General features: G+C 39.9%; 1 protein-coding gene across 6 annotated transcripts in view; it reads right to left on the bottom strand.

Annotated features, from left to right (window-relative positions):
- The window catches only part of pax3b (paired box 3b), a 39573-nt gene extending 21146 nt beyond the window's left edge, over positions 1-18427 (bottom strand). For 2 of the 6 annotated variants that reach the window (XM_084717030.1, XM_084717028.1), the window contains exons 1-4: positions 17966-18427; positions 16591-16826; positions 16260-16389; positions 15598-15741 (exon numbers count right to left, since the gene is read on the bottom strand). In XM_084717030.1, coding sequence (XP_084573156.1) covers positions 15598-15741; positions 16260-16389; positions 16591-16826; positions 17966-18050 — 595 coding nt within the window. In that variant the 5' untranslated portion in view covers positions 18051-18427. The remainder of the gene's footprint in view (positions 1-15597; positions 15742-16259; positions 16390-16590; positions 16827-17965) is intronic. The other 4 variants (XM_084717033.1, XM_084717031.1, XM_084717029.1 and 1 more) reach the window with 3 other exon arrangements.
- Positions 18428-21665: the final 3238 nt, after the last annotated feature.

Here is a 21665-nt window from a genome sequence, read left to right as displayed (position 1 = left end):
TGTTTCACTTCACCATGCCAGACTGCTACATCACCTGATGTTAAGACACAAGAAGATAAAACGATGGGACGAAATGATAACGATGTCTGTGGGGAAGCTGAGTCAGCGCAACATAATGAGACCATCAACAACATCATACAGCTGACAGGTAGAACACTAGGTGGTAAGAATGGCTACCAGCATGTACAAAAAAGCATGGAAAAAATGCCAGACTTGCACATTTTTTACCTCAAACTCCTAATTCGCCCCAACAAACACACTCTTTGGACTTCGGCACGCCACCCTCCTTAAACAAGCACCACCTTCTCCTCCCTCTTCTCTTGTTCTCCCTCCTTCTCACCCCCTCTTTGTCTCCCTTTCTCCCCATCTCTCTCTTTTCCACCCATATTTCTCCCTGTGACTCTCGGCTTCTTTGTTGCTCCACAGAGCTGAGGTCTTTGCCGGCGATTTCCACGCTCCATCTGTGGAATCCGTCATGGCTCCCTCGGCCCTTCACAGTGGAGGGCTGTCACCTGCCCCACGGGGGAGCTGGAGGGGGGGACATAAAGAGGCTCCGCAGAGGGATTGGGGGGGGGGGGGCGTGGGGGAGATGGGGGCACAGCCAGGGGCATTCTAGCCCGTCCCACCACCACCCCCAAAAAACCACCCCCTTCCTCCGGAGGGAACTGTAAGAGCACCTGAGGGGGCGAGAAGGGCAGTGGAGAGGGGCAACAGGGTCTGTTGTTGCTGATGTAAATGTACCCATGGGGATAGTCTGCCTGGGCATCTGTGTTGGTTTTTGTTTTTGTTATTGTTGGTAGAAGTGAAGTACATCCAGTTTCTGGATTGTTCTTCAATGCATGGACATTGGCTGAGGTGAAAGGAAGTGTGACCCCATCTTCTCTCTTTACTTTACTCTCTTTAAAGATTAAAATTAGAGATGTGCCAATAGTTAACCCGTCAAAGGTTATTCCTTTCCGATACAGATTCTGATACCAATGTGTTTTATATATACGTGTGTGTGCATCTCTGTGTGTGTGTCTATATATAGTATATTATTTTATTTTATTTAACAGCTGTATACTATTAACCCTAACCCTAGCCTGAAATAGCTTTGCGTATTCACAGCTACCAGAATTTTAGGCAGTATCAGAGGAATTTTCCAGTGTTGATATTGGTTTTGGAATAACCCTAATTATAATCTTGTCTACCTCTTTTCTTAGTTTTTCAATTTCTTTCTTTTTCTATTTCAGTGCCACTATAGTTGCAATCAATCAAACAAGTTTAAACAATCCATATGACACTAATAAAAGTGAGAAATTAACTATCAGGTTAGTTTGTGTCTCATCTGGGGAAAATACGTACATTTATCAGTTTATGTATAATTCAATCCTTTTAAAGTGTTTTAGGAAACTTTCCTCATTTTTCTCAAACTTGAGAAGATCATTACACACTTTTGGACTTATGTAGACAGAAAATTTGGATGACAATCAATTAAAACTGATTCTGCTGATTTGAAATATATCGGTAATGCATAATATGGCAACACGTTACAACTAAAACTAAAAGTCACTTTCATTATGGCTTTCAGGTAATAAATGCACCTGCTTTTGGTGATGGATAACAACATTTCTGACATCCTTAATTTTTTTTGTTGCCAACTACGGAATTATATATTTTCAACATAAAAATATTTTGCAATTACAGTTAGAATTGGGATCAACCCAATCCAATATTGGCCACTTCACTCAAAGGATATCGGAATGATGATTCCATAGTTTTTATGTTTTTATGAATCATAATATGTAATGATGCAATTTCAAGCCCAGAGCAATTGCTGTGTACTTGATTTGTTCAAGTTTTTCAAAAGATTAAGGCAGCCGCCATTGTAATTTGCACTCTTGTACTCTTGTGTCTGTTTGTGCCCACTTAATTTGAATAAACTGCTTTGGAATACTGGGAAAAAATTTAATTTAATGCATTTTTGCAAAATTTTATTGTTCTTTTTACTAGAAGCACTGTGTGGTTTACTAAAGTTTCATTCAACCTTACACATAATACCAACAACAAAAATGATAATAATATTAATATTCACAAGAGAAAGTTTCAGTATTGTGATCAGAATCAGTTTAGCAATCAAATTTTAGGTATTGGAATTGGATTAGAACAGATAAAAAAGTGCACTGGTGCATATATAATTGCAATATGAGCTACAAACTATGTTTGTTAAGGACCCTACAAAACAGAGCCGTTTGCTCTCCTGCTGCACGCATGTCTGCTTAAGCATCGACCACATGCCTGAAATTCTAAAATATAATGTAATGCAAATTAAAGTGGCAGGTGATGAAGCTTCATGGGGTGACACATGGGGTGTTTTGGTAGCAAACTTTTGCCAAGACGGAGGGCAGCCACCCAATCACCCCTGAAGCTCCCTACTCCCCACAGCTCGGCTCAGGAGCTCATGAACACACACACACACACACACACACACACACACACACACACACACACACACACAAAGACTCCAAGCACATGACCTTGTACACACATGTCCACAGCGCTGGGCTTCCCCTGATTCTACATGCATTTTGAGGCTACGTTAATCGAGCTTGTCAGCCCTGAGGCGTCTCCACTTTAGCGTCCATTAACAGTAACACCCCCCCACCCCCCACCCCAGTCACATGCCTTTAATACACATACACAATACTTTCTAAAATGATCTTGGTAACAAAGAAATACAACGGCAAATCAGCGTCAGGATATATGAAGAGAAGGAGAAGGGAAGAGTAGAAACCTTTCCCCTGCTCCCCAGATCTTTTCCAACCTTGTAAACCTGTGGTTTCAGAGTGCCCTGTTTGCCGTCATCGCCTCACTATCCCTAAGATCTGATCACATCTATTTGGCACCGTCAAATAGCCTTGGCCAATCAAATTATCCACTCTAACCTTCCTATCGCTCCCTGCCCACATACATATGCTATATCTTAAAACGCTGTATTTATAGCCCCTGTAAACACTTGACTTCTCTCTGTATACTTTTGCTCCACCTCAGCGTAAAAGAGCGGGCATAGGGGGGAGTTTGCAGACATGGTACTACTGGCTCTTGTCAGTTCATCGAAATATGAGAAAATATGAGCCTTAAAAGGGTAAAATTATCTGAGCAGGAGAGGGGAAAGCAGCCTCGGCAAGATCGCCCGGGAGCCGGGGAGCATTAAGCCGCAAAATAAGAGAGGAGCAGTTGGAGGGGGTGGGCGGACGGGGTTAGAGGAGAAAAGAAAACTGTTTAATTTAACCAAACTGAAGCCCTGAGAGGCACACAGTGCATGGGACTCCAAGCCAAAACAACCTCTTCGGAGCCAAGAAAGCCCAAAATGGATCCCACCGTGCAACGCCATCCCGGGGCAGAGAAAAAGCAGGAGGAGAAGGAGGAGGAGAATAGAGGATTTAGCTGAAACAGACTGTTGGAAAGACTTCAGCATTGCTGATTTTTTTGGGAGGGGGTGGAGGCAGGGGGGCAGTCGGATGGGGACACAAAGGCTTAAATATGTCCACAGAGACATGAGACAGTATGCATTGAGTATGTATGTGAAAGGGGATGTGTCAAACTTGAATTTTTGGCACATGGGGGAATTGACTGACCATATGTGGACTATTTACACCCCTCTTCGGACATCCCAGTAACTCTTCTGGGGGCTTTGGTTAATAGTGAGGGTAAATTGAGCCTCTGACACTTTGCCCCCCTCCTTCTCTCCACCTACCCTTCTCAAAAAACACAAAACAAAAGGCAGAGGAGACAAACGCAGCATTTATTTGGGCGGACCTACCATGCTGCTCCTATTCAGGAGCCGAGGGACTAAGTGACTGGCCGACTGCATTAAACAGTATATAGAAGTCAAGACAGGCAGATGCTGGGCCGGATAATGGCTTTACTGACAGCTTATGGACCCATCTGTGACTCTTTCTGCTGGGTTAAGAAAAAGATGGTGTGTGGATTTTTGTGTGTGGGAGGGGGATTTGGAGGGTGAACTCACTTGACTTGCTAAGGAGGAGTCTCAACCTTCACAGCTGCCCTGTAAATAAGAGTGTGCCAGAGCTATGTGTGTGTGTGTGTTTGTTGAGGGCTTTTAGCAAGAAAAAAAATGTTGTGAGCAATGATGTCATCAATCAGAGCCTTGTTATGTGACAAAAAATGACATGACAAAGGGCATGATGGAGTCTGATGCCTCTGACAAAGAATTATGGGGGTTGTTGAGGATGTATGGGGGGTATGAGGAAATGCTTACCTGTCATTTGTAGCTAAATGTGTGTCTAACCCTGTTTCCTGTGTAGCGTTGGGGGAGAGTGACCCTCTGTGGCTTTGTGACCCCGCACTTCTCTCTGTCTTTTAACTCTCAGAATGACTCATAACTGCAGTCAGTGGGGAACGTGTTGAAGTACAACAAGGAGTTGAGCTGTTAGCAGGTTAGGAGTCGTTGCCGGGTTTTGTAGTTGACGGAGGGGATGTTTGACAGTTTTATCTCTGTTAATCCTGCTGTAAAGCTGCCCCTACAGACTGCAGCAGTTATTAATCTTCCTTTTGAATGAATTACAGTTAATTTTCAAGAAAATGTCCAAAAGCACAAACAACTGTGGCTGTATGTGAAGTATTTTCACCTGAATATTGTGGTCACCTTTAAACAAAGACAGGATTTGATCCAGTGCAATTTAAATTCTGAAATTTTAGTGTAAAAATGTGAGTATAAGATGAAGAGAGACATTTAGAATAGCAGCGATGTACTGTATAATGCTGCATTCATGTTATATGGGTGAGTGTAGATCTGACTTTCCTACATTCAACCTCAACTTGCAGGTAAATATTACTAAGGAACTCCTGGTTTGGCAGTGAATTCCTGTTTGAACAAGGAAATACCTGTAATCAGGTTCCACAGAGCGGTACATTCATTCAAAAAACCTGAGCAAAATTGATTATTTTCATTGAACACTGCATTTTTTTAGTAAAGCCCGACCAGTACTGGATCTTTGAGCCTGATGCGATACCGAAAATAGGGAGTAAAAATTCCAATCAGCCTAAAGTGACTATACTGATACTGATTTTACTGACAAACTATAGCTCGCGAGTTACCTCACTAACATAGCAAATGTGATGCGATAAGCATGAGTGACATGATGGTTGTCAGGGACAGGGTTATATTAGAGATTTATATTATAAAATACACTGTAAAGGCAAATGCTCAAATGAATAATTTGTAGCAAGCAGTGCAAACATTTGTTTAGAGGTTCTACTAATTTTATAAATGTTGAGTGCCAGCAGAATTTTCTTTCTTTTGTATTTTTAACTCATAAGTTACAATTAATGAGAGAAAAGGGTCTCTAAACCACAAATATTTTAAAAGATTAAAAACTACATTATTTATTACTATACAGAGTTTATTGAAAATGAAAATAATGTGTTAACTTTTAAATGGGTGAATGAAAATCCTTAGTTGCATTTACTGAAAATATCTGAATGGGCTTACTCAATAATTTTAATTAAACTGTAATCACAGAGTACATTCAACGCTAACTCCAAATATTTAAGCTCTGATAACCTCCAGCTTTTAAAGTTAATGAACTCAAGAAAATTGTGGCAACCGATTGCCTCAATTCTTTTGACTACTGCCAACTTGTGCAGGTTTACACTGTATGGCTCAACAACACTTTTTCATGTCCAATACCAATACTGCAACCACGACTATCTGCCGATGCTGATAGTGATACCAATGCGATAATGTCTTTTTCCCTCTCTTAAACAAGTAAGCCATTAATAGTACATTTGTGTGGATGCACTTTGCTTCCCTAGCCAAAAAATATCATGCTCAAACTGTGAAACAAAGATTCCCCTGAAGGAAGAAATTAAAACCCCCAACAGGACTCAGTTGTGCAATACTTCTACTTTAGCACCACATCCGAGCTGCTGTTCACGTGACGTGATGCTGTTCATCAGTGTTACTCATGACACATCTCTTGTGCATCTCAAAGTTTAGTTAAACATTTACATGATAGGTTAGGCCACGGGTCTCAAACTGCCTGGCAACAGGCCATTTCCCCATCTATCTGGCCTGGGACATGATGTCAAAATTATGATATAACTGGGCCTGCAAACTTCTTTTTTTGTATGTTGCAAATCACTGTTATTCTATGTCTAGAAAAGAATAGCTTATTCAACAATATTACTACCCTAATGATGTTTTAAAAAAAAAGTTTTCATATCAATGCATATCATACAAAATATACACCTATTTGGACAATTTTGGTGGATAAAATCAGTCTGTCTTTATATGCTGTCAAGCTCGAAGACCAGTATAATCAAGTGTGAAACACATATCTATCAAAATAGCCTGATGCGTTCAGGCTTGAGAGGGTGCGCATCAGTTATTATACTCCCACATGGCGTGACTACAGCATAAACACACATTTTAAGCCTCTTTCTCGACACGACACAAAAGCCTCTGGGCTAATTAGTTAACAAAGCTGTGAATGAAAGTCAGGCTTCATCAGTCAGCTGATTGACAGCTGCCTGTCCCCCAACAGCAGCAAAGATGGTGCATTTACTGGCCTCTGGCTGGCCTCTGCAAACTTTGACACTCAACCCTAACCCCAAAACACACACACGCACATACTGACATGCACACACATACACACACTCATATACACACACATACACACACTCACATACACAGACATTAAAAACAGCTATGCTCACAATCACACAGATGCATGAGGGGAAAACACACACTCACATTCTTCCTTACTTTCTCAGAAACACACACTCGCAGAAATAAAAGTTCTAACTAGAAACATAAAAGGTTCTTCAGCTTGTCCCCATAGGGGAACCGTTTTTGGTTCCCGCTAGAACCTTTTATATGACTTTCCTCTTGGAACCCCCTATGAGAGGTTCTACAGAGGACCCTTCTATGGTGTAATGGTTTCACTCACACTGGGAATTCTATCCAGAACTGTACCACCTTTTAAGGGTGATAACAAGAGCCCACCAAGGTGGTTCTACCAAGAACCTTTATATATTCCCAAGGTTTTTATCAAGTACCCAGCCAGGGAGGTTCTACTGAGAACCTAATAATAATTAAATGGTTTTATCTAGTTACCACTCAGGTGGTTCTATCAAGAACCTTTTTACATTCCGGGGGTTTTCTCTAGAACACATTCAGGGGGATCTCCCAGGAACCTTTTAATATTGGTGTCAGTGGTATCAAAGCGTTCTGCAAAGAGTCTTTTGATATTCCGGGAGTTTGATGATGATGATGGTACAAAGAACCCTTGATGAAAAAGTTCTTACACGATCCTCAAAGAACTTTTTCTGACAAAAAGGGTTCTTTGGATGGAAATGATTCTTGTCTTACAAAAAACCCTTGACGAACCCTTTCTTCAAAAAAGTGTTCTTCAGAAGCAGCTAGTTCTGTGCTGAACCTCAGCCCTTCAAGAACCCTTTTGGAACCCTTATTTCTAAGCGTGCACACAAACACACTCATGCACATTAAAAAACAAGCTCTCCCCCCTCCTCTCCCCCCAGCTGTTGTGCCTATAGTGCATACTCGCAGCAGATAAAGAGGGGCCTTATTCTAAGGCGAGCCATTCTACTTGACCTTCGCTGGGCCTTTTCACTCTTTCACTCCCTTCAAACCGTCTTTGGGGCTCGTTCACTCTCAGCTCAATGTGGCTAGTCCATCACGGGTGAAGGCTGGGGCGCTACAGCGGGTCTTGAAGGGGGAATACCCCAAATACCCCTTTGCCCCCTCCCCCATACACACACATGCACATACACACACACACGCACATGCCCCCTCCCTCTCCGAAATCACCCTGACTTCAAAGTTGGTGTGCATTCATTAATTGCCCTTTGAATTGATATCAGAGGGTCACAATAAGAGTGTGAAAGGAAAAAGAGGCTTTAATGAAGCATAGAGCAGCCATTCATTTGCAGATAACTATGTTTTCATGCTTGAATAGTCATCATGCATGAGCTTATTCGAAAAAACTCACAAGAGAGGGAGGAGTGAGGATGAGGAGAGAGGGACAGAGAGGCAGAGAGAGCCCCGGGGTAGAGGAGAGTGATTTGGTGTTCGCCACTTGGCCCTCGTGCCCCCTTTTGCCCTCGTGCCCAGGGACTCTCTGAGTGACACATTCATTCTTTCAGCGGACAGACAGAGCTCTCTTCACCAGACACTTGGCTCAGGCCAGCAATTGCCAATAGCTATTATAAGATCCATCGAGAGCTTATCGCTTCTGTCTTTGTCAGATTTGATGAGACAGAAACAGAAACTGGCAGCTTATCACAGCAACAACTAATGATTCACATGACTGACGATTATCAATTAGTCAGCTGATTATTTTCTCCATCATTCGATTAATCATTGGGTCTATGAAATGTTTGGAAATTGTTAAAAATGCAGATTAAAAAGTCCAAAGTGTCATCATCTGTCTTATTTTGTCTGAATCCAATACCTTAAGTTTTTAATGGATAAAATCACCAAATCCTCACAATGGAGAAGCTAAAACCATCAGATTTGGGGCAGTTTGCTGAGAAAAAATTACCTAAAGGGTAAAATAGTTGTCTGTTATTTTTCTGTCAATTGATTTACTGATTAATTTATTAATTATTTTTTAATTAATTTACCTTAGCTTTACAACTTACTGAAATCATTCACATAACATGTTAGATTATAAAAAGTTCATTCTCCGTGTAATACAATAAAATATTAAAGTTCCTTGGTATAGAACTTAGCAAATACCCAAATAACTCTGCAAACACCATCTTCACACACTAAACACACCAGACCTTCTGTGCTCTCAGCTCATTCTCTGCCTCCACCTCTGCTCCCTCTCCTCCTCTTATCACTTCTCTTCCCTCAGTCCTCTCCTTCCTCTCCTCCTCCTCCTCTTCTCTGCCCTGGCACAGGTCCAGTGTGTGCCCACATATTACATTTGCAGCACGCCATCCTTCACCCCAAGTGGCAGAGAAACCCAAGTTCCTCATTCACTCACATTATTTACACAAACAAAGTCCTACTCCGTTTCTGTGACAAAGCCAGCTAAATCTTTATGGCTCTTTCATGTATTGTCTGCTCACGGTTCCCTTTTGTCCCCTGGCCATTGGCCTGGGCCCTGGATACAATGAGCCCGGGGGAATGGAGGCAGATTGAAGGAATGCGCCTCAATAAACCTAATTATGACATGATGACTGCGCTCACCATGGTAGAGGTTTTTCAAAGATCCCGGGCTTATTCAATTAGCCCTTTCCAGGATCCCCTTTCACCAAATAAAGTTATCCCTTTGACTGTTTGCATTGCAGAGTGGAATGTGTATGTGTGTGTGTGTGTGTGTGTGTGTGTGTGTGTGTGTGTGTGTGTGTGTGTGTGTGTGTGTGTGTGTGCATATGCATGTGCACACACGCGGCTGGGCTAAATGGAAATGTATTGGCCCTCAACAAGGCTCCTCTGTATTATCTGGCTAATTTCACCTAACGAAGTATGGACTCTAAAAGATACACTGTGAAAATGTGAAGCAGGAGGAGGGAGGAGGCGGGGACACCGTGACTGTTTTAATCATTAACTTTGTCTTCAGGGTTAATTACTATGACGCTGGGAGTTTGGTACAGCCCAGCAACAGGCCTGCAGGGCCAACGGTACTGCCAAATATATAAAGATTTCAACAAAAAGGGAGAGAGGGTGGGGATGTTTGACTATGAATTCCTTTCTAGTTTAACTTATTTTGGCTATTGTATGAGGATTTGGAAGAAAATGTATATGCCAAAGACAACATTTTAATTATTACTAAAGCTGTGAAGATTAGTCGATCAATCGGTTAGTTAGCAACTATTTTGATAATTGATTAATCATTATCATGTCATGTCTTATCATCAAGTCATTTTATAAGAAAAAGTTAAATTGTCTGATTTTAGCTTCTCACATGTGAATATTATCTGATGTCTTTACTCCTCTATGACAGTAAACTGAATAACTTCGGGTGGTGGACAAAACAAGACATTTTAGGACATCCACTTGGGGTGAAGGCCACAGTGTTCAACATTTTTCATCATTTTCTGACGTTTAATAGACCAAACAACTAATTGATTGGTCAAGAAAATGATCCACAGATTAATTGATCATGGAAAACATTGTTAGTTGCAGCCCTAATGACTAAAATTCAATATTTTATAATTAATCAACAGGCTGTATTCACTCACATTTGATTATAACCAGAACTTTAAACGTTAACTTAAAACAGTCGTTCAAGAAAGCTAATCAAGAAAAGTATCCAACAGGTAAATGAAAAAGTTTTGGTTAGCCTATTTATCTGCTAATTTAAATATACTGGTGTTGTTTATTCAGTTTGCTGATAAATAATTAAATGAATAAATCAGGATGTCTTGTATTAAAAAGTTACCACAAATGTATATGTTGTTCCAAGTAGGGCAGCAATTAATGATTATTTTCATCATTTCAAGTAATCTGTCAATTATTTTGTTGATAAATCAATCAGTTGTTTAGTGCATAAAATGTCAGAAAATTCTGAGAAATGTTCATCACTGTTTCCTAAAGCCCGTCCTCAAATGTCTTGATTTGTCCACAAACCAAAGATAATCGGTTTACTGTTACACAGGAGTAAAAAAATACAAAAATATTCACATCTGAGAAGCTGAAATCAGACATTCTTTTTTTCTTAAGAAAAATGAAATGATAAATCAATTATCAAAATAATTAGGCTTCATTTCATAGCAGATTAAAAAGTAATGATTACAGTTCTAGTTCCAAAGCAGACAGTTTTACAAGTATCCAAAATAAAGGTGGTGGCCAGTGTAACTAATAAAATTTAAATTAAATAAAAGGCTTTGCTATTAATCTAATGTCGTCAGTGCAGTCCATTTTAGGCATGATATTTTGAAACTATAATTAAATATGTTTATAATCGAACTGCAAGAGGTTCGTGAAGGACTTAATTGGAAACTTTATGGAAGTGGACTGACTTTCCTTTGTGCGCTCCGGAGGATGCAGCCCAGATATGAGACGAGCTGAGCGCCGCAGGCTGAGAGAAACACAGAGACAGAGTAGGAAACAGAGGGAGAGGGGCGGTGTTGCTCTCCAGATGAAAGTGAGATGAAATAAAAGAGTCGATTTAATCTGCTTGAAGAGATTTGGGGAGCAAGTGGTGGAGAAGGGGGGTGGAGCGGGGCAGGGAGGGGGGGGGGGGGGGGGGGTGTTTTCGGAGTTGTGCGCAGCGCACGGACGGGTGGCCGGGGCCCCCATTGTGAAGCTGCGCTCCGGGCCAGAGCGAGGCTCTCCGGGGAGAACATTGGTCCCCATTCACTAAAAACACTCTTTAATACACTCCGTCCGTCATTATATGTGACATAGCACAATATCGACATCATTTAGGAGACATTATTAATGTTCAAGGGGGCAAGGCCGGGGACTCATCAAAGAATCAATATTAGATCATGAGTTTCAGACTCGCTGTATTATTAACATCATTCTTCCAGGCGGGGAAGGCCACTTTGTTTTCTTGAGCAGTTACAGTCTGAATATTATGACACACACGTCAATTAAGCTTCAACACAGGCTGCTCATTCGGACAATGTTGCCTTTTCCTTTTTAAAGCACTGGATTCAGAAATGCAACAGGGCAGAAGAATTCATAGAAAAAGAGTTATTCAAAGTGCCATCAGAAAAAAAAGTCACAAAATGTATGTATGATTTATATAAAAACCCAGCAGAGACTCGCCACAAGATGGATGTATAATTTATACAAAGAGCCAGCAGAGAATCTAAATAATTTTAGTTTACAGGACACAGCCCAATATGATATCAAGAGTGAGCCAGACCAGTAAAACCATTGCATAATAACCTATAATTTAAGTCATCTTAATTTTTCCCTTTTTTTTTTGGTGTAAAGAAGTACAAGTACAGGCTGAAAATGTTCATAATTAATGCACCATCTGTTTACAAGACAAATGATGAAAAACTTGAGATGTCTGAGAAAAATAAGTACAATTTCAACTATGTCCAAGATCTACAAAGCCCCAAAACATTTATATATTTTGTAATAACACAGTATTTTACTTCCTTGTGAATTGAACAACTTCAAGAAATTAATTTAATTAATTTCCTGTACTTCTGCACTCCTGTGTGTTAATGCTGGCATCACTCATCATCAACTAAAGAGGAAGCTAATGAGGAAGAAGTTATTGCCTGCCCCACAAATTACTACAAAGGCTACAAAAGTTTTGACTGTGCTGTAACAACATGTCTCCACCAATATTTTTTAAATTAAAAGTCTGATTTTAAAAAAATGTACTTAAGTTGGTGAAATATGTTTAGCACAATATCTTTAGATTCTGGTGTGGAATAATGACCGTGGCCTGTTGTGGCCCGCGGACCGTATGTTTGACACCCCTGAAAAAATTGTGTCATATGTTTCTTACTTGCTTGTCAGTTTTTTTCTCTGCTTGTCAAATACGTGTGTCCACTCTCAGGAAACATGCGCCTTTCCTCATATTAGATCCCACATTTTGTTACGTGCAAGTTTAACTATTTGTGCGCGTACACGTGTGTAACTGCGTGTACATACGGTTTGGGGGCGAGCACGTATCCTTGGTCAATACGTGAGTGGATTTCAGAGGCCTCAATTGTCATTCTGAATGGCAGTCGGCTTCTTTAGCCGAGCCAAAAAGGAAACATTTTGTAGGTGAAAACGGCCATTTTCTCTCGGTCTAAACCGTGCCGGAGCGCTCCCTGAATAATTCATCCTTCATTGCGGCCTCATAGTGTGTTTTGTCGGGCTTTTCTGTGAAGGAGCTCTCCTCTCCCCTTCTTTCTCTCCGGCTGAATTATAAACAGGTTGCCTTCTTCTTCTTCTTCTTCTTTAAAAGCTGTTTCCAAGCTGGCCTTTTGTCCGCGCGCAGCCCAAGCGTGAGCGTCAAATAGACTCTCGCGCCTTTGTCTCCCAAGTTCATCCGCGAGCGTCCCGTTGTGCGCGCGAGGCGTGTCTTTGTAAGGACTTGGAGACCGTTGAACAAATGTTTGATCAACTCATCTGGGGGACATTTTGTCTCCTCAGACTAGAGTCCTTTATCTCTCCTCCCCTACTCTACTGATGCAGGGACGAAGAAGTGCCAACAGGGAAATGGTGCAGGCTAAATGCTGACATTTCATCTGTTTTAAATGAAGAGAAAAGTATTGAACATACATCTGAACTAGAGCTAGATCTATATTTTTCAGACCAAGAACGTGCTTATGTTTGCTGATATAGAGTACCAATATGAGTACTTAATAATGACGTTATATTTCTCACAGTGACTTCAAAAAACATGTTTTATTTTCATCATATTTTCCTTGCTTTCTAATTGTAACGAATTGTTGCTGTCTTCCACTGTTAACATTAGCAAACTCCTTGAACTCTGCATGTGTTGGTTCTCTAGTTTTATCAAATTGCTCGTGTTTAAGAAATTGATATTGAGTGTGGTAGTATCAGATACGTTTTATGATCATGGATATGAGCACGTGTGCACAGTATACCCGATCATATTGGTGCATCCCTAATTTGAACAGCTGATTTTGGGGAGCTTTTAGTCTCTGCTGCGAGAAGCGGAGGTGTTAAAATAGTCCTATTAGGTGACAAACTTAAGTGTTAAAACGTGAAATATTTAATTAGACCGCAACTAATGATTATTTTCATTGTCAACTATCTATTGATTATTTTCTCGATTAATCAGTTGGTTGAGAAAAGTCAATCAGTGTTTCCCAAATATATATATATATATATATATATATATATATATATATATATATATATATATATATGGCTGCCATGAAAAAGGTTTATTGTCACACCTCCAGTGTTTTTCCCAGGAATTATTCTGACCCTGATCAATTTTGCTGGCACACACCGGAACTTGTGAGCTTGCCTGGAAAGGTATAATTACATTTTCCAGGGTGAAAAGAAAAATATTTAAATATATTTCAACGAGGAAATGACGAGAGGCACATTGACAGCGCGATTTGTTTCTACAAAGACACAAACTCACTGGCGAGACAACTGTTATCCAGCTCTTTAAAACGACAAGGTATCCATTAAAGAGGTTAAAATGAGTTGGAAAGTTCCACATCTAAGGAGTAGGCAAGCATGTCCTATTCCCACTCTAAAGAATAGGCGAAAAATAAGGTCGTGGCATTCAAAATAGGCTAATTAGACCCAATGTAGCTAAACCGCTTTCAAATCTCCAATTAGGCTTCTGTCTGTGGAACTGCAATGAGGGAAATGAAGAAAATATGGCATGTTTTATTCCTTGGCCTGCAACACACTCGGCACCATACAGTTTTTACCAAAAACTGGACGGACCTGTACTGTTAAAAAATAAAAAATAAATAAATAAATAAATTTTCTTTTCCTTCATTAATTTTTTTTTCAAAAATAAACTCTCTGATGGAATGAGACAATTCGACTTGTTTCTCATGTAAGTCACTTTGAAAAAAATGAATTTGTTTCGTTTCAACACAGTAGAGAGCAAGTTTAAAAAAACATAAATGCACTGAAAAGAATAACTATTTAACTAGTAATAACTATGCATTTAGAATTATTTTACTTAATTAAAAGAAAATACCTATGAACTTCAACTAAATGTAAAACTGGATAGCTTGTATAGGTGGTCACTTTTTACAGTGGACGCTGCCTGTTGGAAACACACATAAAAATTGATTTGTTGCATTAAATGTAAGCCAAACTATAAACAAACAGCAACAGAAGTGTGAGCAAGAGCATGTTTTACACTTGAATGTATTGGATGAGATTATAATGTTGTGGAAGGATTGTCTCAATAATTTGCGTAAACAAGGATAAAAGAGTTTTCAAAATATGTGCATCCTAATGTGCAGACTTGCTATAACATGCTGCAGTGCTTTGAAACCACTGCTGAACACACACACACACACACACACACACACACATCCTCGCACACGTACACACACCAACTGCACACTCTCCTTTCCCGCAAAGAGCCATCACCTGCTGTTTGATTTACGGTGTGGCCTCATGGGAAAAGCATTAGCCGGAGAGATATGGGCGATAAAGAATTCCTAACAAAGGACGACACGCACTTTCCACCCCCATCCAACAACTTTACAGCATGCTAAAACTTCACATGGAGGCTAGTTATACGACTAAATAAAACCATTCTCCTTTACACGCTGCTCAAAAGCAATCAACAGGTTGGAGGAGGCTGAGGACTAGAGTTTCACAGATTTCTTGAGGAGGTTTCCCTGCAAAATGGGATTGTGTTCATCTATAATTTAATTCACTCTAAACTGTTCCAATTACAGAACATGTGTGAATAGACAGCCTGCAAAATTTTCACCTTCACTGTGCAAATATATTTTCTAAAGTACAGATTAGAAATCGAATACTAAAAATCTTCCCATATGGATTCACTGAGATGGTATCTGATCAAACAAGACTCCGCTGGGCTCTAACGCGTGTGGGGTCACTGATATAAAAAAGATAACCCCCAGCTAAAGTTAAGTGCCAACTACTTTCTCCCACATCAGCCACAATAACTGGAGCAGCTCACTCACATCTGTCTCCTAAGATGCCCTCGATGCTGTGTTTGGCCCTCCGCTCGTTGTCCTCCAGCTCTTTCTTCTCGATTTCGTCTTCGTCCTCCTCTTCGTCACCTTTTCCACCAAACTTACTCCGCATGATGCGACTGATGGAGCTCACTGTAAAAGTTCGTTCAGAAAGTGGAAATTACTTAATTAAAAAATAGCCCAATGTTACTCACAAAGTATTAATTGGCACTACATTCATATATTATATTACTAATGGGAATTTATGTGAAATGAATAATAAATTAGAGTTATAAAATTGTTAAAATCCTATAAAAATCCAAACACTGAAAGGAACGGTAGATATATCAGATTTGTGATTTTTTTTTCCCACCCTACTTATTATTTTTTAATAATACATAATCGAATAAATTCATGTTTAGTAGGCCATATAATGACCTGTTGAGTTAGAAAATAATAAATTCTATATTTTAACAGATGAAATCTAAGTGGAAAAAAAATATATAGTACTACTAATAAGAGTACTACTACTACTGCTGCTAATAGTATATTCATTATTATTATTATTATTATTATTATTATTATTATTATTATTATTATTATATACAATACTATAATAATATAATAAGAATTACTCTTATTATTAATCATTTATTTCTGTCTTTTTTTACCTGAAGGAACGTTGTTGCGGTCACATATCCCATTCTTCAGTAATTTATCCCGAATCTCCCAGCTAAACATACCCGGGTTTTCCCGCTTGTATTCTTCTATTCTCTTCTCTACGTCCGGCGTTGTCCCCTGCTTCAAAGGTCAGAAGAGTCGCAGTGTTTATTCACTTTGTTGTGGCCCTTGGGGCACAATGCATACATTTCATTTATACTTTAAAATAAACTATTTCACATATTTTAACAATTAAGCATTCAATGTATGAATTTAGATCCAAATGATTTATACATTTTACAATTCTGCACATACAAGTGTTGGTACAGGAGTCTCTGATACCTTGGGTTTGCTGCCACCAATGGCTCCGGGTCTGATGGAGCCTGTCTCCTGGTACCGGCACAGGATTTTGGACACGCAGCCGTGGGAGACCCGGAGCTGTCGCGAGATGACACAAGGCCTGATGCCGTGGTGGGCCATCTCCACGATTTTATGTCGGATGTGGTTGGGCAAAGGTCTGCCATTTATGAAAACTCCTCCGAGCTGGTTCACTCGGCCTTGACCCAACGGGGTAGACACTACATTTAATCAAAATATAAGAGGAATGTGTCACTAAAGTAATGCAGTGCATGCTGCTGTTCATAGGCTACACAACATAAAGGAGGAGAAGTTTTAACAGACCCCAGATGCAACTGAATATAACAAGAACAAGATATTATAATTGTGTGCTCCAAAAGAGCCGAGAGTAAATCTTAAGATTATTACATTTTAGGCAGTAACTTATAGCTACAAAGTTATACAGTAGTCGTTAACACTTTACAACAAGACTAACCTCATAAATGGCTTAAATAAGTGGTTATTAATTGGGTTGTAAACACAATCATTAATAAACAACTTATAAAACAGTTTTCATACGTCATTGTGGGCTCACCGATTGGCAAGATCCGTAATCTAATGCGTCACTACCATTTAAATTTGGCACAGGGAGACTTATTGTAAAGTGTAAAACGGTGCATGCTGAAAATGTGAAGGTAAACAGTATTGCATGAGCCTCAGTGTATGAATCTGATAATTTGTTCAAATTAAACTTTTGGGCTGTTCAGATATGCTGACGGTGGTTAAATGTTAGTAGTATGTTAAGAAATTTATGATGAAGATATAAACGCTGCTAATGGAGAAAACAAAGTAAGCAATGAGATCTGAGGCTGAACAGTACAGATAAATGCGGGCTCTCTATCTGGCAAGCAAAAGTCACTGTTGTCCTTTTCTCTAATGTGCTGTAACAGCTTATTAATGATTTATAAAGTCTTTACAACCTAATTAATTAGCTCATTATGAACCGTTTATAAATCATTTGTAAGGGAAGTCTTTCTGTACCGAGTGGTACCCAATTATCGCATCGAAACAACTACAAAATTTGTTAATTATTTCAAGTAGTCCACTAAAAGTTGCTAAACCAAAAAATATGGGCAAAACACAGTAAAATAAGCCACCAAAATAGCGATAAAAAAATGAATAGATTGTCAGTTCAGCTCCCAGTCAAGTCACATTGTAGCCTAACTTTCAGGTCTTATAACAGTACAAGCTCTGTGTTTTTAAGCCGAGGTTTGGATGAAAGGTACATAAAAGCAACAGTTGACTAACTAGCCCTGAAAGCCAAATATCTTCCGTCAACATCCAGGGTTGTAACTTTCCCTTTGCCAATGTGATGTTTTACCTTCCAGAGGAAAGCCACTGCGGGGGTAGTTCTGAGCCAGCGTGGGTCGCATCATCCTGGGTATTGACCCCGCCAACGCAGTCATACCTCCACCACCCCTCTGCCTTCAGATACCTCCTCCTGACGGGGAGGTTTGCTGCTCCAACACCGAGTTTATAGCTGGGGGACGTCGCTGAAGTTGCCTTTTCGCCTCTGAGGAAGTTTCCTGGAGGGTTAGCCTCGGTCAGGGTTAGCCTCAGCCGGGCCACAGCCGAGCACCAGTGTCCCGGGATAATCACAACCCTCCGAGGAGTCAAATATGTCGACAAAAAAACAAGAAAATTTGATTTTGGGGCGTCAATAAGAGTTAGCTTGTCGGTCTCCTCGGTTTTATTCGCCAGTGTTTAGGCTCTTGGACATGTGGTTGCCAAAGCTGCGTAGCATTAGGATGAAAATATTGTTGTTGTTGTTTGTTGACACCGGTTCAAAGTGAGAAGAGACAGTCACAAGTAGCGGAGCTCTTCTCGCTCCCCGTCAGCGCTCCCGGCTGTGATTGGTGGAGAGGGTACACCCGGTACGCAGCCGGGCGCGACGATTGGCTGAGGCAAAAAAACTTTCGTCCTATGGGAGACGCTGTCACAGTTGTGCTCGGACAGGACAGGGGAGTCAATTCACAAAATCCAAAGCGATGGCAAGAGTCACTGACTGTACTGTTTAACCAGAACGTCTCAAAATATGCTTATGTGTTGAGTCAACTGCTGGGATGAAAGTGGAGCAACAAACGTATGATTGTTTGGTTGATGTGGTCACTGGTCCACACTGGTCCTGATTTTAGCTTAAGTTTTTTTCAATAAATATTATCGATTAATCTTCTATTATAAAATAATAGTGGGTAGACTCGTGTAGTTTATTGTGGACTATACTGCCATGCACTGACTGACTCACCCTCAGCATTGTACTGCAATATAATGCAAAAGACAACAGACACGTGTCTATAACTTTTGCTTGTGACATATAAGGCCTATATAGATGTAAATGAGATATACAAAACATTAGGAAACACTCCAATACAACATCGGCACTTTAAAAATGTGGAAAAACTAGAGTTTCAGTCAGTCACAACAAAAACGGATAATTTAGACTAATGCAAATTATATATACTATTTTAATTACAAAATATTATAATATAGTGTGACTGGCCTACTAAATACTACACGATTGATGGGTTGTTGTTAGCAATATTGCATTAAGATTATTTTATTACATTATATTTTACTTTATTTATTTTACTCCATGATTTGACACCGAAACTTCCACGTCACCTTCTCTCGAGCAAATTCGACTCTAAAGCTCTACATGTTTGATAAGCTTATCAACCATATAGAGCAGGTTATTGCCTGTATACATTTTCATGCAGCCCAATGTTCATGACATTACTTTCTTTTCGGTAACTGTTTCTACTGATTTTTGCTTCAACTAGTGTAGCTTAATTATAAAACCTGTACTCTGGCCATATATACAGCAATAATAAGGAAAACCCTAGCTTTGCAGCTCTTTACGCATACTGATAAGACAAAGAGGTTAAACATCAGAGATTCCTCTGTTGCTAATTTTATCACCAGTCTGTGCATAATATCCCAAATTGTTCAGTGCATGCTATCGCACACGACCCCTAATTTGTTTCCACCCCATGGCCTCATATATGACACAAATGGTGCTAAAGTGTGTGCACCTCAAGGAATTTATTGTGGTTTTCAGACTGAGCACTAGCCAGCCGAGAACAGTCTGAAGGGGGACGTGCGCCACAGCAGGATACGACGCCAGGGCGGCCGTAAAGCCAGTCTAGCTCTGCGCCATTGAAGAGAAGTGGGTGTATTTTCATCCCCAAATGTCTAATAATCAATATTGCCCCCTCTTAAAAAATAGAATAGAGTTCAGCTTTGGACCCTCTGACTTTTCTTTTCAGGCGCTGAGTATTGTAGGTTAAAGCATCCTTTAGTCCCTAATCAATCACTGAAGCAAAGGTTCCGCTCCTGAGCTTTGAAACCAGACAAAAGCTTGTTTCACTTCACTGTCCATCATGTGAAGAAAGGCAACTCCGTCAGCACCATTTTTGCGTCAAAGTTGATCCTTTGAAACAGAAGAAGAGAAATTTCAAATGATTTTTGATTAATTCAAATTCTGTCCATTAATTTAATTGAATTCATGTTTGGTCGCATGGCAGAGCAGCAGCTGGGGCAACCTTGCACTTAGATCAGGTGGGGTTTTAACTCATATATATAGGCAATCAAGGTGAACGTTATCCAAGAGAATAAAACAATTTCACTATTAAAAAAAAAATTCTTTTCACTTCATAAAGTTAGTGTCTTGGCTACATTAAAATTTCAAGTTGTCTGAATTTGAAATGACAAGCTGAGGTAAGATATTAAGTTGAACCAACAATTCTTCAGTCACACCAATGAACATTACAAACGAATTTGACTTTCTTTTACATTTTCTAAATTTGAATCTCCCGGAGTTATTTTTGGTTCAACTGCAACTTAATAAATTCTAAGTCAGTAACCTTCATCGTGATTTGCAGTGTTTTCATTATTTTGAACACAAGCAACCATCTTACAGTATATTAGAGATACACAGCAAGTTTTCAAAATATATTTTTCTGCAAAGATATCAAGTTGTAACTCTCTCAGGAGAGTTGTAAGCCTAATAATATACTGGTCATATTTCTCCAGAAACTAAAATTAATGATCTGATTTAACTCTGTACAGTACATTTATTTATCTCATCATTTTGAGTCAAGAGACTTCAAGTTAGAAGAATTCACGTTTATGAGTTCTGAAGTGTTCTGAAAATAAATGCTAGAAATGTCAACTTTAATTAACTTGAATGACTAAAACTTGTATATTTGCCTTAACTTAATGAGGGAAGATTAGTTGATTCCACTAAATTCCTGTATGTTTTTTAAGTGTCCGGTAACCAAGGCAATAAAACAAATGGTTATTATCTATTTGTGATCACATCTATGAGAACCAGGCACTGCATGAAAAAATATTCCGCAGATGAAAGAGCAGTTGTAAATATGTTTTCTGCCTGTGTCTTCCAGCGCCTGCGAGCGGAGGAAAACCCTGAAAACCTTCGTGTGACTCATGCAAAACTAAAGCCGAAAAGCACCCCCAGCACCTGATCAGCCCTTTCATGTCTTAACCCACTCACCTATGGGCTACGGAGCAATAACGGGGCCCGACGGGGGGGCCCACCGGAGTCCCTGTCATTCACCTTAATTTACGCAGGGAAGAGACATCCCACAGGCTAAGTAGGTTTCAATTAACATTCGCCTCTTTTAGTGGCTTTGGGAAAAAACGCACTTCAAATGTTGACTTTGCTGTCAGAAACGCGCGGGGACAATGGGTGGACGCTGAGTTTAAAATAAGCGGGGCTAACGGGGGGTCTTTCACCTGCTAAGGAGGATGTCATTGTCTTCAGGCGGATTATTATCATACTTAGAAATGAGTGAATCCTGCAAGTTGTCATAACATGGCCTCAAAGAGAGGGGAAATGTGAGTTTGTTTTTGACCGATTTGACATTTGTGATAAACCAGATAGGCTAAGTTTTGAAGAATGGCTTGATTATAGTGTAGTTGATAATTCTGAGCCCAAATCCAGGCCAAATTATCACCCAATGAGTCTATTATGTGCTTTTGCATGCTCTAGGCAAACAAAT

This window comes from Lutjanus erythropterus, chromosome 4 (assembly GCF_056507025.1).
Source record: "Lutjanus erythropterus isolate fLutEry1 chromosome 4, fLutEry1.hap2, whole genome shotgun sequence".
NCBI lineage: Eukaryota > Metazoa > Chordata > Actinopteri > Lutjaniformes > Lutjanidae > Lutjanus > Lutjanus erythropterus.
The sequence above is the reverse complement of the archived record's forward strand: the minus strand, read 5'-3'. Positions and strand labels throughout refer to the sequence as shown.